Genomic DNA, 19,372 nt, shown 5'->3' on the forward strand with positions numbered 1-19,372 from the left:
TCTGATTTTTAAATCACAGAGCACAGTTGGTGCTGCAAATGTAATTACGGTGTTGCTGATCTGCTTTCTTTATATGAAACAGTCTGTTGTGAGTAATCATTTAAAGTAATACTCAGAGGGTAGCACCTTGCAGTTGGAATACTGTAAACATGCCAGTTTTTGTATTTATGACATAAGCATGGGAACTTAATTTATTTACAGGAAGGGGCCTTGAATTTCCTGGCTAAAATATACTAGCTTTGCATAGATTTGGAGGATAAATTTACCCTATTGTGTGGAGCTGAATATGCTTTCTGCATTCTTAATTTAAATGCTAGGGATTGTTTTCAGGAAAATGTCAGTGTAATTGTTCAAAGCAGAGCTGTGTGCCAACACAAAAGTAATAGCTGGAGAACAATTTTACAGTGATATCCTATCAAAATGAATTAGAAAAGCACCAGGGACTAGTAAACAGAGTTTGAGGTAGGAGGCAGGAATTCTTGAGTTCCAGTCTGTCTCTGCCAGCGACTCATTAGAGCACTTTGGATGCCGCATAAACCTCCTCTGGCACCGTTGCTATCCACTGGGTAGAGACTGTCAAGTTGGCATATCAGTCTGAAAAGATGTGCCAAAGATGAGAACCTTAACTGGAAATACTGTAAAAGTACTAAGAGCTACTACTGGTACACACTATTTAAGAAGAGTGAGAGAATACTGTAAGAAACTTTTTGAATGACCTAAAAATGCCTTTCTCTCTTTTGGCAGACCTCTCAATGTTCATCTGTCCTAGTGTATGAGATGCACTAGTGAATTAAATATACCCAGAAACATTCACTAGCACTCAGGTCAACTAGCACCAAATAGCTTGTGTCCATACTACTGAACTCCCTCTCCCTCTGAAAGAGGGGGGCTGGATGCAAGCTGCCTACTGGGAGTGGTCTGTGCATCAGCTAGGTCCCAAACTATGCTGGTGAGTTGATTTGGGGTGCACTACTCAGTACAGGCTGAAAACAAGCCAAGGGCAAGGCTTGAAATTAAACAATATTGATGATCGTGTTTCAGTGCCTGCGATTGTTTCCTGGCACTGGTTTTATTTCTTACTGTAGATGTAGCCTGCAGATGAAGAAGTGTGCATCTGGTGCAGCAGCTCACACAATGGGAGCGGTCCAGATGGTAGGCAGCTGCTGCTGTGTCTTTTAGCAATGCTCCTTTCTGTCAGTGCAAGGCCTCCCCACAGCCTGGAATTTGGCTTCTCTCCCCCTCAGGGACCTTGCAGGCCATCTCAACTGGAAGACCACAGTGTGACTGCCTGCTCCTGCGCACTGGGTGACAGCATAGGGCAAGGGCTGAAAACCTGTGCTACCGATGTGGGAGAAACAGGTGTAGGTGACGGGGAACTTGAAATGGGATCCAGCTGTGAGTCTCCTGCTCAGTGCCTGAGAGGTAAAAAGTATATTTTAGAGTATGAATTCATCATTAGATAAAGAGTAAGGCTTTACCTCCAGCTTGCATTATTGCACAGTCATTCTGAAAACTCTCTGCAAACATTGGACCTTTGAATTGTACAAATGTTCTGTTCAATTCAATCCCATATAGACGTCTTCTGTTATCTGCAGTTTAGGAAGAGGGCAGGAATGTGAATTGTCCCATTTCTCTGAAGGGGAAGTGAACTCAGACACCAGCCTAACAAAGACCTTTTAAATACTGTATTTTAACCATTCCTCTCCTGACTGTGTTTTGCTTTTGACTAGAGCTATTTGAAACAATACTGTATAGGAATTAGGATCTCTATGAGTAGATGCAAATAACTATGTACCATTGCCAAGCTTGCACCTGCAGTCCATTTCCCTGTGTCTCTAGCACCTCCTGCAAATTACTTCAGATTAGCTTGGGTAGACAGTACATTTACCCTCTTAACTTCGTCTCTGCTTTGTAACCTCCAAGTTGTCCCACATCCCTTTTTTCTCCTACAAAGAACTAAAAACTCTTCAAAGCAGGTGGCATTTTTGTCTGAGAGTGGGTAATTCAGGCAAATGAGCCCACTCTTGTTCAGAAAAATTCTTCTCATGCAACTTGGTATTCATCTTGTCTCAAATGCAGGGAAGTGTTCAGTTTAGCACATGTCCCATACCTACCCTTGATTTTGTCTTTACCATCTTGTGAGGTTTAGTCAGGAATTTTATAACAATTTTATTGTATTCCCAGGTCTCTTATCTTGCGTTTATTCTTGTTACTGTAGTTGCTACTGGTTTTAGCTTGTACACAGGAAACTGCAGTGCCAATCAGTATAGTTCCCAAGGTGACAGGAAACCCTATTTGGTCGGATGTTGATTGTGCTTGTCTTTACTGCTCCACCCATCACATTTTCTTCCTTTTTGGCTGAAGTTAAGACAAATTAATCAGTGGCCACCATCTGGCAGACAGTTTTCATGGTTTTGTCAGTGATTTGTCCAGCTGAACTTTTGAAAAGTAACACAGAGTACAAGAAACTGAGGGGAAATATCTATGGTAATATTTAAATGCTTCTAGAGGCTGAGGCTCACACAGGCCATTGTCGCCCTTGACAAATGAGTAATTTGAGTTCTGTGAGTAATCCCCTTGTCTCCTCGAGAGCAGCGGGTTTGGCCTTTTAAGCACTCTTTAGTCAGACAGTTAAACTCAGTTGCAACCTTGCAGTGATTGATGTCTTCAGCTCCTCTTTGGCTCTGCTCTGTTTCTGTGGTAGACCATCCCCAACAGGGTTTCTGTGACTGCTTCACCACGTGTCCTGAGGCTCGTGTGCAGGCAGAACTGGACATTTGGGAAAGTGAGGGGATGCAAATTAGCTGAACTTGAATGCTCAGAACAATTCGGCTCAGCAGGATGTGTCCATCTATGAATAGTATGACCAAATATACTGCCTTTTCACGTGGGCGGCTTGGAAAAGTGGTGCTAAGGAACAAAGAAAGGGAGAAGAACACAAGTTTCATGATGTGGCTGGGCTGTAAGAAGAATGAGCTATGTTGCATCTCCGGACCCCTTGACTAGAAGCCACAGGTACTGATTTCAGGAGAATAAAGAGCTAATGTAGAAGGGAGCATCCATAGCAGATATACAGGTTTTGATATTTACAAGTCAGGTTGATTTTTCAGATTTGGGGGCCTGAGTGTTCCCATTAATGTCTGAAAAAGGCCTCAAATTAAGACAGTAATACCCGCCTTTCCTCTTGTTTTGGAATGTATTTCTCACTGTTTATGCCATTCCTTCTGTGAAGCTGTTCTGCAGGCCAGCCTACAGTTGAATTTAGCTCAGTTCCCCTGAATTCAAAACTATAGGGACAGACACAGAATGCAGTTAAGAAAAGCAAAACGTCAAAGTGCCTTTAAAACTGCAATATAAAATATTTAAAGTATATCTTTGAATTGCAAGAAGCCATGTACTGGGCAATACTTACTAAGCATCCCACTGATATTGTAGCTATCAGTTAAGGTGCTGGGCCATGAAACTTTTCTTTGACTGCAGTCAAAATTCATTTTATTTCTGTGCATTGTCAGAAGAACACTTACAAATAATGACACTTGAATAATTACACTGCTTCTTTTTGGAAAAATCCAGTTCTGGAAATTCAGCAGAGATCTCTTACACAGTCAGAGCCAGTTTGCACAGAAAGCTGTTTAACATTGCAAATGTTAAAAGATTAACAAATGCCCGTTGTTTACAAATACACCTTTCCTCAAAGAATACTGCATGTAAATCTGTGAGTCAGCCTGTTTCTCAGCTATTGTGGGAAATTGTCTTGAACATTTTTATAAATATATATATACACATACATATATATTGTACCTGAGAGTCTTGGTCACAGACCAGGATCCCACTGTGCAAGGTTCTGTATATGCACAAAGATGAGATAATCCTTTATCCAAAAAACTTAGGATCTAAACACAGACAAAATAATAGATATCTACAGGCAATCAGGGGAACCCCAGGAAATGGAGAAGCAATATCATCATGACAGACATCATGACGCCCAAAGTATGCTGTGAGAATGGCTCAGCTCAAGAAATATTTCCCATAGGCAGTAGCTGATTTCATACAGTACTGACATTTTGGGCAAATTCTTGCTAGAGTTGTTTGTCTGCTTCGGTACTATCACATCCAAGCCGAGACATCAGTTTGGTTTGATTTTGAACCTTAGCTAAATATGGCAAAATGTTTCAGGACCTCTTTTTATTGTTTTCATACTAAGGCAAATGAGACATTAATTGGTTAAGTGACTGATCCAAGATCTTCATAAAATACGTGGCACTTGAAGTCTTCAATAGGTCCTCTAACCAGCTGAATGTCCAAGAAGCTGTGATAGTGATAATTTTTCTGGAGACAGGGACTTTCCTTTATGTGCCTTGTCAAAGAATATACTTTTGATGCTTAACAAAGAGTGTGTATTGTTGCTATTAATTTATAGTAGCTATAATTGTCTCTGTTATGTTAGTAGTGTGACTTGATAACAGAGGGAAAACAAAACACAGCAACATCAGATGACTTCTCAAATATGTGATAGGCATCAGAAGGGGAAGTACTGTATATAATTCCCACACAGAAAAATGTCGCAAACTACAATGTTTCTCTAGGGAACTCCTGGATACTTCGGGAGGACCAATAGCAGCTTCCTAGGAAGCCCTGCTGCCAGTGAGAGACGGAGGCAGTGCTGGGCAGGCGGCCGGAGAGCCTGCCCCTTTGGTGGGGCTGCCACTTCCTGTTCCCACTGCTCATGGAAGCAGCATCTCCTCTCTTTGAGATGTCTCAAATCCTTCCTGACTTGCAGCAAATTCCACTAGATGACTAATATATAGTCTAGAGGTTTTCACCTCTTTTCCCTGGATTTGATGGTGGACATAACAGTGTAGCTTTACAACCAATAAAGGAAAACAAAGAGAGCTACAGTACAGCACACAACAGCTACTAAATCTGATTTGCATGGTCTTGTCTCACTTTAGACTCCATTTAGCTTGTTTTGTCTCAGTGGATTTATAGAGATATCTGGGAAGAGAACAAGGCCCACAAAGCACAGGGCAGAGTAGGTCTGTGAAAGAAGAAGGCATTGTGAAAAAGCAGATGACTGGTATTGTAATTAATTCCAAAGGTAATCCTCAGGTTTCAGAGAGTTCATTTGCAATCTACTGATAAGGTTAGAATGAAATAAATATTTTCTACAACATCACAAGGATTTCCCCAAATGTAGATGGCCTAAATTCCACTCTAGTCCCCATGTCTAGTGTTCACTATTGCATGGCCAGAGTCTCCTGGCTGATGGGTGTTCTTCTTAAGCTATGGAAGTCATTGTCACCGGACGTTGTAGAGGTCGAAAGGGAGCTTAGGAAGCTGTCTGAAGAAAAAATCATGGAAGATCAGTCCAGCAGATGCCAAGAGGTGTGAACAACCTTCAGTTCAGGAAGTTCTTAAATTACAGACTGCCAGAAGCTGGAGGGCTTACTAAAAATAAGTATCAGTGTTAATTAAGTAATCAGTAAATCCTGCTTACTTTGTTCTTGTCTTCTTTCCCTAAACCTTCTTCTGCTGACCATTGTTGAAAACAGGATGCTGATCAACCTTTGGTCTTACACAGTACACCACACTTCTGTTCATATTTCTACATCACTGCTTTTGATGTATATTAATCTAACCCATGTTGCTTCATGAGGTGTATGGAGCCCTATATGTTGCAAGCATCTGGAGTGAGATAGAAGGTATGGAGGGAGGGGGAGAGAAGTTTGGTTTATCTTTCTGATATGACTTTTCTCCCTTTCTCTTTATGTGATTATGCAGTGTGCATTTAGAGTAACACTACTTTCATAAGACTTCTTACATTTCCCTTCTCTATTTAAATTCACAGAAGTGAATTTAAATCAAGTGATTTAAGTTTCTTAATGTTATGAATCCTTTGCTAATAGAGAACTGTGAATCTGAAGCAATTATTGTTATTTCACTCTGAAATTTCCAATCTGGAAATTTCATGGAAGAGTAGATCTAGGAGACCTTTACTCAGGTCCATGCCTGCATCTCAGGGCACAAGTGTGGGTGCATTTTCCTTCCATAGAGCCCAACTTTTGCCCTCCCCTATATGAATGTCTCTGATGAAGGTGGGCAGCAGGCAACGCAGTGATGTCCCTACATAGGCCAAGGGAGCCGATGAGTTCTGAAGAACTCCAGACCACTTACCTTGCTGTTCCTTGTCAGTTGCTGGGCCCTACATGGGACTGTACAGCTTGGCAATGCCTCTTTCATGTGTCAGTGCTTAAAAAACCCATCTAATCTCTGGAGTGCAAAGGAAAGTATAGCTTGGTGTATGGACACTTACAGCTGTCTTTTAAAAGCAATCAAACATTGCTGCTTTTCACATTGCAAGGCTAAGTGGATTTCCTAAACCCCATTTGCAAAGGGAATCCAGGCGCTTTGCACATTAATTTATTTGTTTGAGTGAGACTTCCAGTAGAAAGCATGGCTGGAAAGCCAGACTACTGAAGAAAAATGAAATGAGCCAAGAAGAAAATGCTATGAGAAGAAAAGTTTGCATACCTGGCTTAGATGTCAGCTCTGAAAACTTCAGAAGCACCTAAATGGCAGACCTAACTGTACATTTATGGTTCCTGTCTCTAAGAGCCTAAATCCCATTAACTCTGAATGTAATTTAGGTACATAAGGCACCGTGGAAATGGGACTGTGCCTTCCAGGTTGTATGAGCTAGATGGATTTTTGGTTTGAGCCTGTACAGCCAGCCTTAGGGTACATTGTTAACTGTGTCATTGAATGGAGCAATGCATAAACTACCTTTAGAAATGAAGGACACAGTCCATAGATGGCGCAACTTTGTTAAACAATGCTGTGGGTCTAAAGGTTTTACATTCTTCAGGAACTGCTGTCGTTCAGTAATTTGTTCAAAGTGTACTAACAATTCATTTGTCTGTTTAGAAATCTTCTATGTGACACTTGCAGTAGTTTAAAGATATGAAGACCAAGTCAAATAAACAAGGAATGTGCTTTTTTATTATCTTAAGGTTGACAGGGTGTAGTAAACGCCTCCCTTCCCAGATGTTCCTTCCTGTCTTTCCCAAAAGGCAAACTCACCAGGAAAGAACTCATTGTACTGATTAGTCTTCAAGTAACAATAAAAAGTAATTTTCTTTTACTGATACTGTATGCAGAACACTGTCTGACCATTTACATGAAGAACACTTTTACCCATGTCTTTTTCCAGATGGTTTTGGTTATAGTTTTAAAAGAATATCGAAGGACCTTAGTATGTGAATAGATTATATATTTGTTTGTTTGTATAGAAGGGTTATAGATTCTACTCCTTAAATGAGCAACAGGTGCAGCTTGGAGGTAGAATTGTGCTTAAGATGTTAATTGATACAGAATATGTGAAGCTAAATGGATTTACTGATATAACTCCTGTTTAGGAAAAAAATACTTTTTTATCTAACAGCTGAAAAATCTAAGATCACTCCATTATTTATTTGTTTATTGTAGGGCTGACTAATGAAATAACAACAAAAAAAAAAAACTCAGTTAAGCAGTGTTACTAAAATACTTCATAGAAGCTGTTGCTCTAGTGTCACAAATCTCCATTCTCATCTATTAGATCAAGTCTCTTAGACAGGCTAGTTCTCTGCATATACTGCAGGCAAGCACCCTCTGGGCATACTGTAGTGCTCAAGCCTTGTGTGTCCTGGGAAAAGTAATCTGACTTTGCACCTAGTCAAGAGATCTAAATGCAGAATGATAGTGCCTAGCTCCAGCTCCCATAAGGCATCATACAGCTGAAAGTGTAGAGGGCCAACTTTTTTATGGAAAATATATATGTATGGCTGAAAATATTGAAGCAATTGATTTTTTTTAATTTTCAAGCAAAAGATATGGCAGACAAAATGTGTGTGTTTTTTATCAGCTCTTGCTGGCTTACCTTAAATAAATACATTATCTGAGCTCATTAAGTTGTGCATTTGTTTAATCTATGCAGCCCTATCAGCTAACTGTTATTCTTCCCCCATTCTCTTTTCCTTTCCCCTATTCTTATAATTCTTTTTGATTGCATTCATCATAGCTTAGTTTAAATTAGTATATTCATTATTTGGAGAGAGAACAGGTCATCCTGTCTGTGCAATGAGGCCTCCAATATGAAATGCAGCAATGCTGCAATGCAAGCAAATAATAGTAGCAATAAACAAGGCTGTATGCAATTAAAGCTCTACAGTCCAAAGTAAATTAACCATAAATTAGTAAACATTTATGCAGCACTTTGAAAAAACAACCCAAATAAGCACAACAAATTAGCGTCTTCATTTTTTTTTACCTCTGAACATTTAACTCAGCTTTTACCCATGCTGGAAACATGTATATGTAAGAATGAATCAGAAACAGAACTTTATGGTACCATTCAAATTTTATTGGAGAGAGAAGTTAGCGTGACAAAGTGTGGTTTGATTGTAGAAATAATCTACCGGAAAAGATGGGAGGTTGTATAAGCCTTGCATTTTTGAACAGTCAGTTCCCGTAGCAGTGCAGCATAGCCTTATCGAGGGCAGAACAGGAGTGAATTGGCAGTACATTAGAAAGCATGATTAAAAGAGGGAAAGTTGAAACTACTCTCATGTCAGCTATTTTCCTCTACAGGATATTGAGCCATTCCTGTCCTAACCAGATACTGATTGCTTAAAACTTAGTCCAGAAGTACTTGTCAAAACCGTTTCCTTAGTTCATTTTGACATGTTGAGCTTTGAGTAGATTCTGAAAATTGTTTGGAATTTAGTGCTAGAGGTGTTGGCATGCTCTGGCTCATGGCTGTGGGAACAAGACCAGTCCTTCTGGAGAGAATGTGAAGTGTCTCCACTTTCCAGAAAAACTATTTAAACTTTATAACTGAGACTCCTGATCAGTTTCTGCAGAGTCTGAGAGGGCTGGAGGATGCTGCTAGGGGGTGCCAGAAGGTTTCTTGTGGCTAGGAAACTGGGGAGGGCTGGAAGTCTTGTCGCAAAGAGTCATATATGCCCTCTTCCTTCTCCTTTTGGTAGGCACGCAGCCTGCTGCAATTACTTTCAGATCATTCCGCAAAGTGAGAGCTGGTAAGCATTAGTTATTCAAGCAAGAAATGAGTGGAAAAAAACAGTAATATAACAGTAGAGTACTATGGGGAGAGCCATGTGATAGAGCAAGCAAGAGTAGAAATGGCAGCTCTTCTTTCCAGAAGATGCATAGGATCAGTTTCCTTCATCCTAGTGCCTCTCTTAATAGTCCTAAGGTCAAATATCCTCCAGCTATGACTTTTCCAGTGATAGGTATTAGCTTCAGTGTTACATCCAGCTTACCCGCTTTGTGCTGCAAATGCTGTCCTGTTCTTAGTAATGTTGGGTTGCCCACACAAATGGCTACGTGATTCATCTCAAGCGCAGGTGATTGTGAGGCAGAATGAAAACATTATAAATATCAGTAATATTAACAATGAATTGCTAAACATGCTTGTGGAAATGTCAGGCTAATATCTACCTATCTGTCCATGATCTCCAAAAGAGAGGAAAAGTCAGGGACAAAGAAAGATTAATCTGAAAGACGAATAAGGCTTTGGAAACGAGGCCAGAAGCCCGTTGTTCCTAGGTATGATAGGAGCGCAGTAGTAACTTCTGGTGTTTAAAGTAGCACTGGTATGTCAGGGCAGGGCAAGACAGGGAGATCAAGTTTTGACCACCTGCGCAGCAAAGTGCTGTAGGTGGAACACTGGTCCGAAGAATTTTGTGATTTTTTTTTATTTTCAGGCATAGTGAAGTTGCTGCAAAATGACCAATGGCTGAGCGGAATGGGTCCTTTAAGGCATTGTGCTGTATCAATTTAGGCCTGTCACGATGCGTATTATCCTTGAATGTAAAGTAAATCAGTCATTTTATAGCCATAGTTACAGCTTTTCTATCAAAATTAGTGTGTATTCCTCTGCTGTTGTTTTCTGAGTAAATGAATGACATAAATAACACCGAATCTTGAAATGAGTTGAAGCACAATTTCCTTTAGAGAAGAATACCTGTGACAATTGACTTCAAAATGATTTAAAGTATCTTGAGCAATGACACAAGTTTAGGGAACCATGGGTTTTAGTCCTGCTTCTAACATTAATTCACCTTTAGCCTGGATGGTTGGCTGGTTGCAGCTTCCGATTCTTGAGTACTTCAAGGTGTGATGTGGGCTCAATCTTTTTAAAGTATTGAGCTCCCCAGCTCCGAGTGGGTCCTTAAAAGCTGCAATGCTTGTACAAGTAAAGTCTAAATGGAATCCAGAAATGTCAGCAAGCAACTCAGAGATCATTTGGGAAACTGAGTTTTCATCACAGATCTACCAAGCATAGAATTCATATAGCAATGCTTCATAAAGCACCTGCGAGTGTAAAAATAAAAAGGGCATTATATGCCCTATGTGCAATTTTGATTTACTAGGATGACATTCACATAGTTACATAATGAATTTTTTATTCACTATTTTCTCAGACTTATGCTGATGATAATGTTTGACCTTTGGTGCAAGTAGGCGTGAATAAGAGGATAGTTACATTAATGGGTGTTGTATATTTTCAGAAACTGTTTTTTTTTTCCTATCAAAATATGTTTTAATATGTGCTGCAGCATACCAGAAAACTGAAACTCATGAGCTCTACTTTTCCAAGAAAAAAAAACAAATCTTCTCTTTTCAAGTTTGGACTGTTAATAATGGAGTTTTATTTACCACATACTTAGAAGACTTTTTTGAAATAGTACTCTGATGATCAGGAAAAAAAACCTAAAGATTACCACACCTATTAATGTAATCATACTCTTATTCACTGCTACTTTTCCTAGGCATCCAGTAATATAACCAGTGCGAAGGTAGATGTATATTTCAGGCTATCATGTACAAAGCAAGGACAGTATATGAGCATCCGTGACAAATGAATACAATGTTCTTATGTTTACTAGAATTGATTGTTTATTTAACAATGACATGACTATTACTTTAAAATTTATCAAGTCTCACCTCAAGAGAGTCTTCTCTGGGTCTTCTGAGGACTGATTCTAATGGATGTTGTAAATCTGGATTTGAGAGGAAATGTATCAGTTATATATTAGAAAGACTGTGTTACTGTTTGCCCAAGGCTTAAAGGAAATGGCAGTATGTTTGGTCCTTTTCAAGGATTTTTTAGAACCCTCTGTATTGTCACTCTTCTATTTTTTTCTTTTTTAATACTGAGGATCTGATTTTTTTTTATGAAGTCAATTAGAGTTATGCAGTATCTTATTTTTATTTATTTTAGCTCAAAATATAGGATTAATAACAAAGCAACATTATGTCCTCTTTTGATTTGCTGTGCTTTACACCTCTCCACCCCACAGCAGTTTCAACTGTCACATTTGTTCATCCACATGACCATGTTTTCTCCTAGCCATTTTTAAAAGCAGCAGGAAAGCAGAATCCTACATTTTCTCAGTAGTTGTTTTTTACAGATTTACAATTATCTTTTTTTTAATTATTCTGTTGAAACATAAAACTAGGTACACAGGAGATTTGTAAAGGTCATTTCTTATTTTGGCACTAGAAAAGGCTCCAGTAAGATAGCAAATGTAGGAAATCTTTTGGTTAATTATGCTCTTTCGGTGGAAGTATAGCATGGCAACACACACCTGAATTCATTGCATTTGCTCATGAGATATATCGACTTGAGAAGAGAATCAGGACCCAGGTCTAGAATTAGCCTGTGAGTACCAGAGAGGGAAAATGTACAGGGGAATCGCAACGTTTTTCCTGTTGTCCCTGCAGTAAAACCCAGGGAGAATAGCCCTGCTGAGCTTCCCCTCATACAAATGGGATCTTAGGACTCAAATCAAACTCCCTCCTCAGCAATCGCAGCCAGCACTGCTCTTCCAGCTAATTAATGGCTTCCTTCCACCTGCGCAGCCGACACCGCTCTCGCTTCGGCAGCAAGCCCTCGGCAGTGCAGAAACGTGGCAGAGCGATGGGGGACGGCGAGCGCCAAAGGAAGCTGCTCCCATGTCTGAAATGCGGGGGTTGAAGGGCAATGGCTCTTGGAGGGCAGCAACCAGCACTGCAGCTTCCAGAGCCTTTAGGAAGAATGAGAAGCTGAGGACTAGGGCTCTGGGCGAAGCATTTTTCAAGAGTGCTGAATAAACATGGGAACGTGTATTTAAAGAAATTACCCAGCTTAAGTAAACAACTGGGAAAACGTGTCAGGTAATTGGATTTTCATAATCACAAACTATGGCTTAATTTTAGGGTCAGGGAAGACCTGGAAATGACCTTGCTAATGATTAATAGACTTTAGTAACCTGGTGGCCCTCTGAGATGGACAGGTGGAGCTTCCTTTTGAAGGGTTTCAAACAAACATTACATTAATCATTTTTTTTATCATGGTCTCTATTAAAATCTGCTTCTATAAATGTATTATTAAAAATACTCCAGTGGATTCTCATCAATGGACTTGTTCCTATTACCCCATTGAAGTACGAGTACAAGTATGTACTAAGCCCCCCTCTGAGGTACTAGACAATACACAGACACAAGTGGTTTCCTGATTGAACTTATTCACATACCCAGTAATGAGGTGGCTGTCACAGCTGGTGAAACGTCAGGAGAGTTAGTCTCATGTTGACTTTAATGCAATGTTGTCACGAACATTTACAATTCCACAGATTCCTCACATAATGCTCATCCCCAGCAAGACACAACCTCAAGGGAATTTCAAGAGAGGTTATTCTGCTCACAAAGGAATAAATCAACCTTCTTTAATTGGGCCCAGGATATTTGCAAGGGGAAAAGAATATTAAAGTTATTTAGAGGGTAAAAAGGGGTTGTAAATATTCAGAAATAAGGGAAACACCGTGTATACAGCTCTTTCACCATAATTTGAAAAGGAAAGACCCCTGCATATATTCAGGATATATATGTTCAGAGAGATTCAAGAAAAATGAATTATTGGACTAGAAATGTCACTGATTCCACTGGTCTTATTGTGATTCCCTGATTTAAAACCTATCAGAGACAAGGGAAAGTTCCCAAAAATGTCAGTGGGCTTTGGATGAGATTGTACCTACTTGTTGCTCAATGGCCAACCTTCTGCAGTCTGACCAGTAAGGAGAGAAAAGGCAGACTCACTGGCCTAACTTTCCATTCAGGTAGTAAAACAAAAGAGAATTGCATTCTGCTCTTGCTTTCTACTCTTCTATAGAGAGGAAGTGCAGAATTTAACTGTTAGAGGCACATATAAAATGCAAGGAGTCCAGAGCAGAATCTGAGACTTTAAGCTTGTTATAGTAGGGCATACAAAAACATGGTGGGTCAGGGCCCTTCCTGATCTTTCATGACAAGGCCGTAGGCAAAATGTCCTGTTTTTTGCCTTATTCCCCAGTGTGGTCTTCTGTGCAACAAGTATCTGTTTAATGTTAATCTTAGCAATAGTTAATAATGCTAAGCAATAGTTAGTATTGCTAATGTAAGCATTATAAAATCTTTTTATTAAATATTACTTTTTCAAAAGTACTTTTTTTAGATGCCATTTTTATGGAAAAATTAGCTTTAGATCTATTGTCTATTGTATGTCTTCTAATAGACTTTCTATCCTTAGATAGAAAGACCACTATCCTTAGAAAATTAATTATTGTCTGGTCTGTATTCAGTTTTTATTCACTGTGTAGCTTTAAATGTGTTAAATAGGTAGTTAAGAAAATATTTCTTCTTTCCAGAGTAAGTTATTTGATTCTCAACACCAGTATTCATCAATAATCCCCATAAATGGAAAAAGCTGTAAACTCAAAGTTATAATTAGATCAGGTATATTTTTTGTTGTTGTTAGAAAGGAAATAGACCTTTTGCCAAGACTGTCAGATATAACAATGTAAAAGCCAAAGAAAATATTAACAATTTCACTGTACTTTGTTACTAAACAATGAGAATACTTTTCCTCTGTAATAGCAAATCTCAGTAGGGTCTTCCAGAAGTATGGCTGGATCTAAACTGTTACCCATTTCTCAACCAAGGTCTGGCAGTTTTAAAAAGGCTCATTGCACACCTTATCTGATCTGTAGATTTCTGGATTGTTTTCGAGATTTGTTTTGTGATATAAACCCTTAGCTAGACTCAGAGCCACCTGCTTAAGGGACTGCCTTTTTCCATGGAATAATTTGCTACAGTCATGATCAGGAGAGGTGTCTGGGTGGGAGGGCTGTTATAAGAAAGGGGTCTGACAGGATGTTTTCCTTGAGAAGTCGCATGGTGTAGTGGGACTCACTTCCTCCACAGACAGGCGTAGTCTCAAGGGATGCTGGCTGGGGCCGTTATTCGGGAACTTCTCATAGGGTCTGGCAGAGAGCTGCCTGCCTCAGCCAGCTCGCGGCATGCCTACCGCCCAGTCTCCCATGGCTCTAAATTTGAGTATGAGCACTCTTACTGCTGAGCGGGACTTCATTATGGTGAAGGGTATGCAGCAAGCCCCAGTGCAGTACTCGTAGCCTGTGTATATGTGAGTTACTAGTCATTTCCTACTCCAGACGACACTTCTGCCTACCCCCTAACAAAATTAGGTTTTGCAAAAGAGTTTCTAAGAGTAGCAGAACCATACACCACCTACTTCACTCTGCCAACAGAAATTGTCCCTGTCTTCAAGCAAGGTCCCAGGGGGACTCTTCTTCTGCTACAAGGGCCTTCTTTTCCTCCCCAAACATGGCAATCCAATCTACCGCAGCAGGCAGCCAGCTGGCTGTGGTCACCTCAGCTCTGTTTTGCCTCCACCACCTGTTCTGCTGTCTCTGACTCACTGTTACCATCTGCGGGTCTGGATAGCGAACCTCTTGCAATCACCCACCCATCATCTAAATTGAAATACACTTATGTACAGTAACGCATAGTCTGAGATTCACCGATTCCATCAGATGGTCTCTTTTCTTGGTGATTGTTGTTCTGTGTTTTGCTAAGTGACAGGTGGGTGACTGAAGTCATTTCTATTCAGGCAAACTGACGTGATAGAAATTTAAAACAAAGTTACTGAAGGATACTGAAGTTGGCATGTGTATAGGAGGGAGGAAAGTGCACCAAAGCTGCTTCTTGCAGTAGTGAAAAGAAAAACAAAGCAAAGTTTTGTGCTGTGGGTATGATTGCTACCAAAGAAGAAAGCAATAAACCCTAACAGCACTTTTTCTGGTTGGAGAAGATTAGAAAACAGAACAGCAACACCAGCACCGAGTAAAAAGAGTCACAGTGCCTGAAAAGACAAATAATTTGTACAAACAATGTGTGTGTGCAAATATCTATGGCCCACCCATGAATAATGACAGAGCAGTAAAAGTATTAGCAAAAGCAACATTTGTTACAGACTAGAGGAAAGCATTCTCCCAATATTAATAGCAGGTGCCTGACAGGTACTATTTGGTGATGTTTGTATGATATTTCTAATAGTGCGTAGTAACGTATATTACTGCTGAAGGGACAGTTGTACCTTACCTGTACATCCCAGTGTCCTGAGTGCTGTGCAGTCACACTAATCCACGGGGAGCTCTCCTACACAGGGAGAAAATATAAGAAATGTACCAAACCATGTAGAATTCTGGAAGGAAAAATGGAGTCACTGGATAAGGGATTAACCAGTAAATGTTTAAACACTGTCATAGGTATTTTTAAAAAGAGCAAGGTGTAGAGTTGCATTCTGAACTGGTAGGACAACTATCAGGAGATACTTCAAGCAGAGGTTTTATGTTGTGGTTGTATATGTGTGAGCATGGTACAGCAGCTCAGAGCTTGAACTCCACAATAAACAAATATTTAAGGAGTGACAATAATGTGTGAAGGAAGAAATGAAACTTGCATTGTCATATCTCTTTTTGTGCATAGTTGCTTGGTAAATGTTGGAGATGTGTTTATGCGGAGCAGAGCATCTGTAGCCCAATTCAGAGATACCTAGCTAACTCATCTAATAGTCTTCATAGAAGACTAGAATTCTGATTAATAAATACAAAAACTTTGACTGATGCATACAAATGTGTGTTTAGTCATTACAACTCACCAGAGTATGGACTGATCATAATCTATATGCCTGAAGTTAAGGGTTCAGTAGATAATATTTGACTGATGCATAACAAAACAAAAAAAAGACAGTTTTCTTGCGTGTTGTTTGGAGAAAGTGATAAAAAGGGTAGTGCTCATTCCAAAGACAAAATATGCTTTATTTATATTTTGACGGCTCAAAGGTGCTATTGAATCAAACTTTGTTTTCCTGTAGAAATGTGAAATGTTGATCAATTTGAATGTCCTGTGAGAGATGTTTCTTATTTCTGAACAACCCCATCTAAGTCTGTGAGCATTCCTTCTTCTTGTATGCAACCCATTTATTGTGGTTTATTGTTCCTCCTTCACCTAAGCTGAGACAGTGTCCACTGTCTTGTTAGCCACCATATTTGCGCTGCCTTTCCACTTACTTCGGCTGATTTTATCACTTTTTCCCCTCCATGCTGTAAATTTAATGATCTTTTTTATTTGAGTAGATTCTTCAAGATGTAGCCAGCATACTGTGAATTTGAATTCCAGGTTGTTTTCTATATCACTTAGAAATGCATTCCCCTTAGTATCTGTGAAACATTTCTTTCTTACTGACATTCACATTTGACATCCATAAAGATTAATAGGATATAGGGAGCAATTTATACTTTTAAGAATAATTCAAGTAGTTCCTCCCTAGCACAGTATTCTTGTAGAGTCAATTATTAGATTCAAGAGCTAGAATGATCTGTAAAATCTTGGTTTCCTAACCACCCAGTGCTTCCAGCGAAACCAGTCTTGAAGTCTTTGTACACCCAAATCTTCTGATGACTACATAGAAAATCAGGGTGCATTAATAACTCAGAATCAGATGCATATGTATGGCACTTATAATAAGACAGATCAGATAGGGAGCTGATATAACTGTTATATTATTTTTTTACTGCAGACGAGGATCCAATGTCTCTCTGACTTTGGACATGAGTAGTTTGGGGAGTGTTGAACCTTTTGTCGCTGTGCCGACTCCACGAGAAAAAGTAGCAATGGAATATCTACAGTCAGCTGGCCGGGTCCTGACAAGACAGCAGCTCCAAGAGACAGTTGCATGTTCGCATTTACTTCAAACAGAATTCATGGTGAGTTTAACAATAAGCTTTAAATGAAGATTTTGACATAACTGGCACAACAGAAACTGTGGAAAAAAAAAATTGGGTGACACTTTAGTATCAAGGTACAAATCATATCTGAAGGGCAGATTAGATTGTTCCAAGGTGGTGTTTTATGTTTAGAAACTTGCACTCAAGTCAGATAAATATGTCAGTTATATCAATAGATAATACAGATTCCTCTTGGTTTCAAGTTCCATTCGTAGATGGGAGAAGCATTGTGTTAGAGCTACAGTACAAACAACCAGGACTGTAATTTGTGATTTCAAAAATGGGCCTGGTGTAGAGTTGCATTCTGATCTGGTGGGGCGACTGTGACAGATTCAGAGAGATCATTAAGGCTGTGATGATGGAAAACACAATAATAATGGAAGATTTTGCTTATTCCCATGTAAACATCACACGTTTGTAATGCAAAGACTAAATTGTTAGTCACTATAAATGACTGTTTTTTGGAGCAGCAAGTTAGTTAACACACAAAAAGAGAAGCAGCTCTGATTCAGTCCTGATTAATCTGCAGCACAGGGTTCAACATGTCTTTATCAAACACGCTATAACAGTGAGCCTAATGTACCCAAGAGCAAAAAAGCCCCAAAGTCTCTTACAAATATATTTAATTTAAAAAAGAGTAAGAATATAAAATGAAGTCAATAGTCAGGACGAATCTACTCAGAGGAGCCAAAAGGGGAAAAAAATGCGCAGGCTTTGGCATGGAAATTATTTAAACACTCTATTGAACACTCAGGGAAAACACATAAGATTATCAATCCTTACTGTAAGAAGATCTGAAAAAGACAGGTGTTGTGAAACAGCCAGATAAATGAGGCTGTTAGAAAAACGAAGACATTGTTTGCGAGGGAAATAGAACGGAGCATAAACTCAAGCCAGTTGAATGCGAAGGCTGAATAAGCAGGCCAAAAAAGATTTTGAAGTCAAAAAAAAAAAAATCATAGCTCCGTTTTTAAACGGATCAAAAGGCAGGAAGCTTACCAAAGATTTCAAGGATCAATAGAAGATCAAAGAGGTAGAAGAGAGATTTGGAGAAGGTAAAGCAATAAGAGAGGTGAATGCATTATTTACATCTCTGTTTACCAGGGAAAGTCTTATGGAAATTCCCGTTCCTGTGCCAGTAATAGATTCAAGCAGATCACTGGAAGATCTGTCTATTGAAGTGTCAATAGAAGAGATTCTAGAACAAATCAATGAAATGAATAAAAGCAATCACAAGAATAAGTTGCTGTTCGCCCAGGAGTCCTAAAGGAACTCACCTATGAAATTACTGATGTGTTAACTGGGCATGTGTAAGCTATCATTTGGCTCTCATTACCAGAGGAATCAGAGGGCCAGAGATGATAACAGTTTTTAAGAAGGGTACCAGAAGAGATCCAAAGAACCGCAGACCTATAAGTCTGTTGTCCATATCAGAGATATTGGTAGGAACTGTAATGAAGAAAGAAGTTCTTTTAGTTCACATTAGTCATGTGAACAAATGCAATATAGTGGGGAATAATCAATATAGTGTTTGTAGGATATGAATAAATGGTTGCTTCTCAGAATAAAAGGAGGTTATCAGTGGAGTCTCAGAGGCATCTATTTTGGAGCTGATACTGACCAAGATGCTCATAAGTCATCTGGAAAAGGGAATAAATAGTAAGGTGACAAAGTCTGGTGGTGATACTGAATTACAAGGGTAGTAAAATTAAAAATGGACTTCAAAGAAGTTGTAGGAGGATTTTGTGATAGTGATCAGGCAGATGAAATTCAGTGCTGATAAACGCAAGGTAATACAAATGGAGAAGCTAACTTTGCATACTTTGATGGGTCCTGAAATACAATGTTAAGAATCACTGGAAAACAAATAGAGAATAAAATAGAAAATGTCTTTATAACAGTGTAAAAATCCATACTGTATTCACATCTGCATGCTGCTCTAATCTCTCCCTCTCAAAACACATACAGAAGTATGACAAATGTAATTAAAAGCTAGGGCAGCTTCTATATCAGGAGTTATTTAATAGACTAAGACTCTTCTGCCTAGAAAAGAGACTGTGAAAGGCTCTAACAGAAGCCTGTGAAATCCTGAATAGCAAGGAGAAGGTGAATATAGTGTGACTATTCATTGGTTTTCATGCCTGAAGAACAGTGTCAGTGAAATATCAGGTGGCCAATTCAAAACAACAAAAAAGCATGTCCTG

At 39.3% G+C, this 19,372-nt stretch overlaps 1 protein-coding gene across 1 annotated transcript in view; it reads left to right on the top strand.

Annotated features, from left to right (window-relative positions):
* The window catches only part of PTPRR (protein tyrosine phosphatase receptor type R), a 145,814-nt gene that overhangs the window by 95,085 nt on the left and 31,357 nt on the right, over positions 1-19,372 (top strand). Inside the window, exon 6 of the mRNA XM_013947012.2 lies at positions 16,961-17,147. Within this exon, the coding sequence (XP_013802466.2) occupies positions 16,961-17,147 (187 nt within the window). The remainder of the gene's footprint in view (positions 1-16,960; positions 17,148-19,372) is intronic.

This window comes from Apteryx mantelli, chromosome 1 (assembly GCF_036417845.1).
Source record: "Apteryx mantelli isolate bAptMan1 chromosome 1, bAptMan1.hap1, whole genome shotgun sequence".
Taxonomy (NCBI): domain Eukaryota; kingdom Metazoa; phylum Chordata; class Aves; order Apterygiformes; family Apterygidae; genus Apteryx; species Apteryx mantelli.